The sequence below is a fragment of the Eufriesea mexicana genome, unplaced genomic scaffold, assembly GCF_001483705.2.
Source record: "Eufriesea mexicana isolate 0111107269 unplaced genomic scaffold, ASM148370v2 scaffold4787, whole genome shotgun sequence".
NCBI classification, from domain to species: domain Eukaryota; kingdom Metazoa; phylum Arthropoda; class Insecta; order Hymenoptera; family Apidae; genus Eufriesea; species Eufriesea mexicana.
Window position 1 is genome coordinate 186,499 of NW_016912777.1, and position 10,431 is coordinate 196,929.

The window sequence follows — 10,431 nt, forward strand, 5'->3', positions numbered from 1 at the left end:
TTAAATTATTCTAGATGTATCTTAAAATATTTAAGAAGTATAATTTTGTAACTATAATTTAATGATTGCCTGTATCTCTGAATTGCAGGGACTACGCTACGAATCAGAAGCAAGCGGGATTAGTCTAATACCTGCGATAGCCTTCGTTTAACTGGATAAACGGCCACCATTGTGCACCACGAATCGTAACATCTAGAAACTGGACTCTAATTTTACTCAGTGTTCCGTGTGATCATCGTGAAATTTAATTGAACTCGAGCAAAGATGAAGTTTCGTTAATAAAAACGGATAAGACATTTTCTACTGACACCAGGTGCAAACCTCCTAACCAAAGATATGTAACGACACTTTGATCAACGATGGACATTCGACGCTCGTGGTCGATCGCCATGACTGCACAACCATTAAGGAAACCCCTGTATCATGCTGGCAATCACGTCAAAACACCTGCTTCTTGCAGAAGGTCCAATTTGGGGGTACATAGAGTGCACCTACTCTCCGTCAAAGAGCACCCTGAGTGATCAAATCAACGCTAAGAACTTCAAACATTCCTCCATTAGCCAAAACAAGCCAAGAATAAACATAAACAGAGACCTGTATACCCAATTAACCATTCCTGAGCTCTGAGAGACCCACTTTCTATTAGTCAACTTGCCACACCCATCAAACAAGCCTGAGATCCTCAAAGTCATCATAGTTGCAGCAAACTCTGTCAACACGCCATCGGTACAGCGTGTCACTGTGCACTAGAGTTAGTCAAAACTCTAACAGGAGGCAAGGAAGAGTCATGATCAGCGTGGCCAGGAGTCCTCCAGAGCCATGAGCGAGTAACGCAGTCGGGGAGCATCAGACACGTGGTCCACCATGTTGAACGTAATGGCAGCGGTGACGACAAGCCTACCCAGCCGAGTGGACCCAACCCCGACGTCTTCCAGCAACACCAGCACCCCATCGAGCACCGCGGCCAACAACGTGACCTCGGTCCCAGTGGGGAACCCCACGGTCGAGAACCTTTCCGAGAACGTGAACGTGTTCGTGGTAGTGATCAAGGGCATCATCATGGGCAGCATCATCACGACAGCAGTGCTGGGCAATGCACTGGTGATAGCCAGCGTTAGAAGACACAGAAGGTTGCGCGTGGTGACGAACTGTTACGTGGTCAGCCTGGCAGCGGCTGATCTCTTGGTGGCCATGTGCGCGATGACGTTCAATGCCTCGGCTGAGTTGTCCGGGGGAAAGTGGTTGTTCGGTCGGTTCATGTGTGACGTGTGGAACTCGTTGGACGTTTACTTCTCCACCGCCTCGATACTCCACTTGTGCTGCATCAGCGTGGACAGGTATTACGCCATCGTCAGCCCGCTCGAGTACACGGTGATCATGAGACAGGGCACGGTGGGGTGCATGCTGGGTAGCGCGTGGATCTTGCCGGCCCTTATCAGCTTCATACCGATCTTCTTGGGCTGGTACACTACGCAGGAGCATATGGACTACATGGTGAAGAATCCACAGGTGAGTTTGACCGATTCTTGAGCTTTTGATCATGAATACTTAAATTGACAACGTTTAGGTAGGTGGACCTGGTTTCGAAGTTGTTATATTCATTTACTGATTGTTATTCCGTATTTTAAGTGTCTGGCAAATAATTAGCAGTCTAATAGAATACAGATTCGATCGGTCACAGTGCGATAGGTGCATCTTCTCTAACACAGTCGTAGAGATTGGTCTGGGGAATTTTTGGCATTGGCTAGAACTGTCACGTCTGCAAATAGGATTAGTTTGCATCGCGTGACTATGCGAGTAACGGGGATACATCGAAAATATAATGAAATAAGTAGATAAAACATTGGCGTGTACAGTTCTGGGGTTTTACACCGTCCAATTATCATTCTATCATCTCGTACGATAATTTCACGCAGCACGTTTTGTTGTCCAACCGATTTGATCCCATTGTACAAGGTGACTTCCGGTTAATAACTAGATACCGTAACGTGTCTACTTAATAAGCGTTCTGACCTGCATACGAAATTGTGAATACCGACGATAATTCCTCAGGGATAAGAGGATTTGTGCAAGGCTTTTCAGCCATTTGCATACGCATGCGTTACGTGCAAATCGACCAATCACGTCCTTCGTGTGGTCCACGTAACTTGCACTATTGTTTCCTTGATTGGCTAATTTGGTTATGCATAACAGTCGATGCATCATGGGAACCACCGTCGTGGACGTCGTGGCCCATTGTGGATTTAGAAGTCGCCGCGATTGAATTTCCTACGCGAAAGAGCAATTGACACTTGCTTCCATTTATTCCGTGACTTGAGTTTCGTTGACATCGTGAAATTATAATTCTTTTTCGTTATTATATTGGAATTTTAAGAATTAGTCCGTGTTATAAGTTGAGGAAGATCAGGAACCACTGTTCCAGGTGAAAGTCACGCGAAAGACTCGCTGTACATTTAATTTTCCCTCCCCTGTTGTCCAAATAATCTCATTATATTTAACGGTGAAAATCGAAACGTAGCGTCGTTACTACGATGGAAATTGCATTACATAAATAGAATTATTCATTAATCTAATGGAACGATTCCCGTTCGTATCTGTCCCGTGATAAAAACGTCAAGTGTCCGTGTCTGTTTCGCTAGCTGGCTGGACAAATCCAATTTAAACGTATCTTCAGTCGGCTGTAATAAAAATAAACCGGCGTGACATCGAGGAGTCGATGCTCCATTTGCAGCTGGAGTATAATTGGACAAGGGAGTTGCTATTACCGGTATTAAACTGCAGTTCCAATCCTTTTTCTTAACGAGAGCTAGATTTTTGCAAATCCACGAACTCAAAGATTTCTGGCAACCAGACAGCATAGTGATACCTCTCACAATCTTAATCAAACAATTACAAATATTTCCGTAATTATCCTGGTAGCCATATGGACTGAAAAATAATTTAAGAAATAGCCACTAATTCTACAATATTTAGTGATATCAAATAAATATTAAATAATTATCTTCTTCGTCTAGAATAAAATTACTTTATTCCTGTTTACACTGAAATAGGTTATGGTTGCTCATGAATATTCGGTTATTAGGCCTGAAAAAATTCTATTCCCTCTATTTTTATTTCCTTTTTCAGTAAAACACACCGAAGAGAATAGAATTGTTTTACCATTTATCGTTTTCAGTGACACGACTTCGACGGAGTATATTTCATTCTCCGTACCTCACTAGCGCCACCACTGACACGATCTACTTCACGTTACTTGGTTTCGTTCTCACGCGCAAAGATAAAGACGGAAAAGTAACTGAAACTACCGTGAAATAAATTCACAAATATTTACCATTTATTTATATTTTTCCCAATCAAAAATTTCGAATTTCAAAAAGTTTTCACCAAAAAATTTGTTGGAGTTATTGGTCCATAGAATCGAAAAATTCCACGACCAAATTGGGTAGCGATATTTTGTAACGAAGTTGCACGAAATGTAGTCAATTTTATAGGTCGATTAGCAAGGTTGGAAATGGCGAGTTTCTTCCAATTGATCCAAACGTCAAGCATGATCGGCTTGCCTGGCTCTGTTATTCTGCGGCTTAAATGCAAGTTAACAGCGATATGATACATTGCTTTGAAATGAAGTTTACGTAAGCGCGAGGAAAGGTTTCATCTCATTATGAGGGAGGTTTAATATAAATTCTGCATGCACGACAGAATTTCAACTGCGTTGCAAAATTGAATTAAAAATCGCGTTTCGCCCTCGGCTAAAATCGAAATTCGATTATCGAACGATTTTCTTCGATTATTACGCTCGCCAGTCGCGCTTCGTCATTCGCCAGTGATTCTATACTCGGGTTCCGATTTATCAACGTCGAAATCCTGATTTAAGATCTTCCCTGGTTAAATAGAGGAATTTTATATTTTCGCGATCGCGAGGAGAATTAAATTGGAAACCCGTATTTATGAACCGTGAAACGGTCGCCACGATTCGCGTAGAAACGTGTCACTGATTTTTATAAGCTGTTAAATCATGTGTCGGGCCGCTCATGTGATAACGGCCTTCGTTAAAATGTGGACGGACGTAAAATCGAATTGGTCTGCGATTGGAAGCTAACAATTCTGGAGAACAGTCTCGTAAACTGTGCCAATTATTAAGTAGCTTCTTGACTGGGGCGGTACACAATGAAACAATTTCAAAATTGAAAATCCTATAATTTGTATCTCAACTTGAGGTATATGAACTTGATAAAATTGGAACGAAATGGTGAAAAGTTAGAGTAGTCAATTATATCGTATATATATATGAGGTGTTATTATTAATTATTACCAAGTATATTAATTATCATTAACATTAAACTTACCACGTCCGTTTAACAGTACAAGAGATGGAGAAATGGAGGGAGAGAAACTTAAAAAAAAAGATAGAAAAAATTAAAAAATTCATATGTATCGTATAAAAAAAAAAATGAAAATACCAAATGATCATGATGATAATATCGAATACAGAATTTTTAATCATAAATTTAAAATTGGTTTTTTAAATTGAGGTTAGTTAATTATTATATATATATATATGGTTAAATATTAACTTGATAAAATTGGAACGAAATGGTGAAAAGTTAGAGTAGTCAATTATATCGTATATATATATGAGGTGTTATTATTAATTATTACCAAGTATATTAATTATCATTAACATTAAACTTACCACGTCCGTTTAACAGTACAAGAGATGGAGAAATGGAGGGAGAGAAACTTAAAAAAAAAGATAGAAAAAATTAAAAAATTCATATGTATCGTATAAAAAAAAAAATGAAAATACCAAATGATCATGATGATAATATCGAATACAGAATTTTTAATCATAAATTTAAAATTGGTTTTTTAAATTGAGGTTAGTTAATTATTATATATATATGGTTAAATATTACTATATATATTATTATATGTTCTTATATGTCATATTATTGTATATATTATTATATGTTATTATATGTAATATTATTATGTATAATAATTTATTACAAATAATAATTAATTAACATAACAATTATGTATATAATAGTATTATGTATTACTATATATATTATGATATATATGGTTGAATATTATTAATGACATTAATTAAAGTTAATTATTACATCTCTGGTAATAATATTATTAACTTACGGTCTCCACAAGCTATAAATATCAGAAGTCTTCCTAGACTCATAAATAGTAGCCACGTTACCACTTACATCACGGTCTGAAAATTTGGGATCGCATTTCCCACGCTAAATTTCTCGTTAATTTTGGCATGAATTAAACAGCGAAACCTTCGCTTGGCTTCCGACTAAAGTGTTTTCCGAAGTTGCAAAATTCACAGCTGGCTGCTTCTTCAATTTCTGACTGCCACGGACACCCAGTAACATCAAACTTTTGATCAGTGATCTCAGTATATATATATATATATATATACTTAACAGCAACGTAACGATGCATTTAAGATAGGTGATCCCTGATTAAATACCTTACCATCTCGAGGATATTGGCAGGTCGGGGTATCGAGTTAACTCGTCTTTCCCAGTTAATAGGTTAATAGGCTGTGGTACGTAATGTATCCCGCTCGTCATCCCTCGGGAGCTGCTCCTCTAGGGAGCAGAACGGTGATTACAAGACATAGTAGGAAGCTTCAATCCTCGCGAGTCCCTCTAGCCTACAGCGACACAAGGTACCGAGAACTCGCGAATCATCGTCACTTTTTCACCTGAAATTCACGGTCTGTATCACCGAGGCGGGTCTGAATGTTTGACGAGTCCTCGATGAGGCTCCTTCACTGTGTAATCCTTTCAAACGCGGTTCCACTCGACTGGGCTATCCGTGAAAGAACCCACACCTGCGCAGGGATCTTTATTCCGGCTTGCACTGAAACACGCGAACGAAATCTCCCCAAAATCCTGCCATTCACGTGGAACCTCAGGTGCCGCGGCTCTGAACGCTGGCTGGCAACTATGCTTTGTCCTGCGTGGCGAAATCGCGTATCGATCAGCGTAAAATTGCCAGCCTGGAGGGAATGACACGAAGTATCCTTGTCGTTGCAGGTCTGCTCCTTTGTAGTGAATCGGGCCTACGCCGTGATCAGCTCGTGCGTCTCCTTCTGGATCCCAGGCCTGGTGATGATAGTGATGTACTGCAAGATCTACAAGGAGGCGGTGAGACAGAGGAAGGCGCTCAGCAGGACGTCCAGCAACATCGTGCTGAACAGCGTGCATCATCACAGGTCCTCGACCAGGCAACACCACCATCAGCAGATGCTTCTTCAAGCGGCCGCCGAAACCGGTGAGTCTGAACATTTACACGTAGAACGTTCCAGGTCTGAGCAACGCTGGTTCCGTCATTCCATTGGCTGGGTAGGAACATCTGCACGACGCTGTCTTTGCGAAGTCATTCCTCCCGGGACAGTCTCGGGAGCTGTCTTGTTTCCCCTTCTGGCTGACGTTGAAACCCAGATGTTTTCCAACTGCTAGAAAATAATAGGATTTCTCCTGAGACGCTAGGTCAGATAGGCGTCTTTGAGGAAGAAGTCTTTTGGAGAGTAACGAGGTGAATTATGGTCGTTACAGGGTGGATTGAAGACTTCTGGGAGTAATTGACGTACGTTGTTCGAATGATACAGGTCTTGTTCAGGTACTTTGTCTTCATGGAGGAAGGTTATAGCTGGAGGAGATACTTAGGGATTCTTTGGTACTGCAGGTGTACGCGACTCCCTGGTACAACGATGATCGCTGATTTCATGTCAGTTATTACTGGTATTGGTTACAAATTGATACGTATCGTTAAATTTAAAGTAGGGTTTCTCTTGGGAAGATAAGACAGACAGGGCTTGGCGTTTTGGAGATGCATTTCAGAGAGGAAGAGCGAACCTTTCCGGCGAATAACGAGATGAGCAGTGGTTGTTAGGCAAGTGTATTATGGAGATTTCCGACGCATAATTGACGTGCGTTGTTCGAACAATATAGGTCTCGTTTATTCCGTTTCTATCGGCAAAGCTGGTACCTGAACGAGCTAGATAGAGCTCCTACGCTGTTGTTAACCACTACAGCCTTTTAATATAACGATGAACACTGTTTTTATTTGCGATATTAGTTACAAATCTGTACACACTGTTAAATTTAACAGAGAATTTCTCTTTGGGAGAGAGAATAGACAGGGCTTGACGTTTCGGAGAAGACGTATTTCGAAGAGGAAGCGTGACGTCTTTTGGGGAGTAATGAGATGAACAGTGATTGTTATGGAAACGTATTATATGAGGATGTAGAAATTTCTCGCTCCTAATTGACGTATATATATACATACGTCTTTCAAACGATGCAGGTCTTGCATATTTCACGTCTATCGGTGAAGCTGATAGCTAGCAAAGCTGAATAGGATCCTTTGCTATTGTAAGCATATACCAACATTTAATAGAACGATGTTCATTGTGTCATTCATCATTATGCAAATTATTCTTTTCAAGTCTCTCTAATAATTAGATCAATTATTCATTTGCATATCCTGGACTATTCATTCAGAGATTATGCTTTTACATTGTAACTTTTCTATTTCATAGTTTCACCTTATATATTGGCTAAAATACTGATTGTATTCTTGCAAATGTGACGCAACGAGAATGTACATACATACGTCAATGTACACAGGTAATTTTCTGCAAAATTTTCTTAAAAAATTATTCGCAAAATAATTTTCTTTTTATTCTTTGGATAATTTCGAATTATAGTGCGAGGTTCTTGGACCAGGTTCGAAACTGATATTTGATCCGGTGTGATAAATAGGTTCCGATATTGTTCGGCTGGCGAAGGAGGTATATCGGTTTTCTTTTCGCAAACTTCGCTCCGTTGTCAAAGTTTTAAACGAGTTTTCGTCGAGGAAGGGTAATTATTGTTTCAGTTTCCATAGAGCGATTAAACCGATTGAAGTATTTAAAATTGCCCCAAGTACCCGAAGGCTTTTCAGGAGCTTTCGCTTGGAAAACAAGCGATTTTATACGCAACCTTCGCCTTCGATACATTTTAAAGCGTAATTAAATTTCAGCCACACGCACACCGGCGTAATTGCACCTTACCTTTAAACCAAACACCTCCAGTTTGTCATTTGCAGGAGTGCGAGACATTTCTTGCACGATTAGGAGACATAATTAAAGCACGGAGCACTAGTCGACTAGGATTTGTCTTATTTCAACCGGATAATGGGAAACGAAACACCGAAACCCACTCCAACCCTCTCCCACCCTCTTCAACGAAATCCAAATTTCTCATAATTATACGAAGTTGATACGAATATTTAATTCACGACCGGTTTTATCGACGTTTCTTCGAGTTATTACGCGTGAAATCTAAAAAGAATTTCCAGAAATCGAATATCGAATGCGCGATTTATTGATCCAACGACCGTAATTTATTAGAAATGTCTCGAGTGGCCTGTCAAATTTTGTTCCATCGATTGATTAATTTTCGGTCCCGATAATTGGCCGATATCGAACGGAAATATTCATGGAACACGGAAGAAGTGTTCGACGATGGGCGAGAAAAGAAAAGAAAATGGCGCGAGTGTTAATTAAAATTGATTACAAAGTCTCACGTGGCGCAGGGTTCCCGCGGAATTTCATCGCCTGACCTCGATGCAAGGATTTTTATTGAAGGGTTAATTAAAGACACGGCAGTCGCTTAATACTTCCGGTCAGTTGGTCTTCCTTTTTTCAAAATTTTCCGTCAATCGCCTGTCACCGTTTTTCTCTATTTCTTCTCTTTCTGTCATTTTCCAGAGTGCAATTTTTATCGCTTGTCAATGATGCAATTGATTTATGAAATTTTTTATTTTTATAGGGTTTCTAATGGTGAATGTGTAATAGTTGAAAGTGGGGGGTTAAACAGAATTTTTGTCTGAGATGGATTTATATTATTTATTTTTGAATACAAATAAGTCATAAAATTTTGTTTCTTCTTTTCATAATTGGTACAGAAAGAAGGAGTAATAATTTCGAAAATAGTAAGATATTTTTAGAGAAGAATTTTATAGTTCTTCTATCATACAGTAATATAATAAAATGCGTGGAAATTTGTCCTAAATTCACGTTAAAATATTAATTAACAAAAGGAGTATTCTGTTAATAATAAATACATATTTAGGGTGGGTATAACGAATAATAATTATTGTCCATATTAAATTTAAAGTTAGCTAATAAAAACTTCATTTTCGCTGATTAAAGACAGCTAAATATTTCCGCTGCAATTACGAAATTTTTCAGAAGGAATAATTTTCATTCGTTTAATAATTGCACTATTTAATAACTAAAAAAATATTCGCGCAGATGCATATTAAATTTCTATTAAAATATTAATTTGATAAAAGGGTATTTTATTAGCAACGAATTTGAAGAAGGATGTGACGAGTACCAATTACCATTCGCAATAAACCGAAAATTAGTGTTGATAAACGCTCCACTTTGGGAGCGAATAAAAGCTGCATCCTTCGGCTTAAAAATAAATGAAAATTGCAGGAGGAAATACGGGCCCAGTCGTAAAATCGTGGACAATATTTACGAGAAAATGACTATCCTCTACGCGGCTATTTTAATACATTTCGACGTGGATCCTGTACGATCGATTTGCCAGTAAATTGGCTATATTATGCTGCTCGAGAAGTTACGCGAAATTCTGCACTCGGGGGTAATTGTTTTTGGCCAGTAAGCAAACAGAGTCGTGCCACTGAATTCAGCACATTCGACCATGCGACGAGAAAAAATATTTCGTTAAAAACTTCGGGCACGAGCACCGGTACATAACTTTTCAGGTTTGTTTAACTACGCGAAAAATATAGTTTATTCGCAGTTCATGTATCAAGGGACGAAATGAAACTATTACGCACGTTCCTGCATAATTCGCCTTTTCTTTTCCCGTTATTACTTCGCGAGGCTCGAAACTCGAATCGCGCAATTTTTATAAATTGCAATTTGTATAAATGGGAAATAAATATTTGCAATTTTGCGCGGAAAGTTTGCTTGCGGAATATTACGGTGATGTGCGTGCTTTTTATTTATTTATTTCGCAGTGAAAATTTAGTTACGCTATCGGAGTTTCCATGGTGAATGTAATTTTCGGAATTGGGGCCATTGTGCTTCACGAGCTTGATTTTCTATTTACTCGCCGCCACGAATGTATTGTCGTATGTACAGAAATAAAATATTGCGTGTAAACGTTGTTACAAATAATATTACATCTTATGCCATGACACGTGTATTCTGTTACAGTAACGTAGTAAATTATTGTCAGGTAGAAATCGGTATAATAATTATTCTTAACGAGAGAATATTTAATTTCGCAAGAATATTTTTTAACGTCGCAAAAGAAACAGAGGGGAGTAATTTGTGTATTGTAAATTGCGTTATAAATATTATAAGTACCAGGACGA

General features: G+C 38.9%; 1 protein-coding gene across 1 annotated transcript; it reads left to right on the forward strand.

Moving 5' to 3' along the window:
* Positions 1-275: 275 nt before the first annotated feature.
* LOC108551616 (octopamine receptor beta-3R) lies at positions 276-8,403 on the forward strand. Its single transcript, XM_017905844.1, has 5 exons — positions 276-1,509; positions 6,066-6,303; positions 6,641-6,674; positions 7,797-7,878; positions 8,341-8,403. Exons 1-5 carry the CDS (start codon positions 865-867, stop codon positions 8,401-8,403), a joined length of 1,062 nt encoding a protein of 353 aa, XP_017761333.1. The 5' UTR covers positions 276-864.
* The last annotated feature ends 2,028 nt before the right edge of the window (positions 8,404-10,431 follow it).

Coding starts and splice junctions, on each gene's coding strand:
- LOC108551616 (XM_017905844.1), top strand. CDS start 865: ATGTTGAACGTAATGGCAGCGGTGACGACAAGCCTACCCAGCCGAGTG. Junction 1,510..6,065: donor ACATGGTGAAGAATCCACAG/GTGAGTTTGACC, acceptor TTGTCGTTGCAG/GTCTGCTCCTTTGTAGTGAA. Junction 6,675..7,796: donor CTTTGTCTTCATGGAGGAAG/GTTATAGCTGGA, acceptor TGTGATAAATAG/GTTCCGATATTGTTCGGCTG.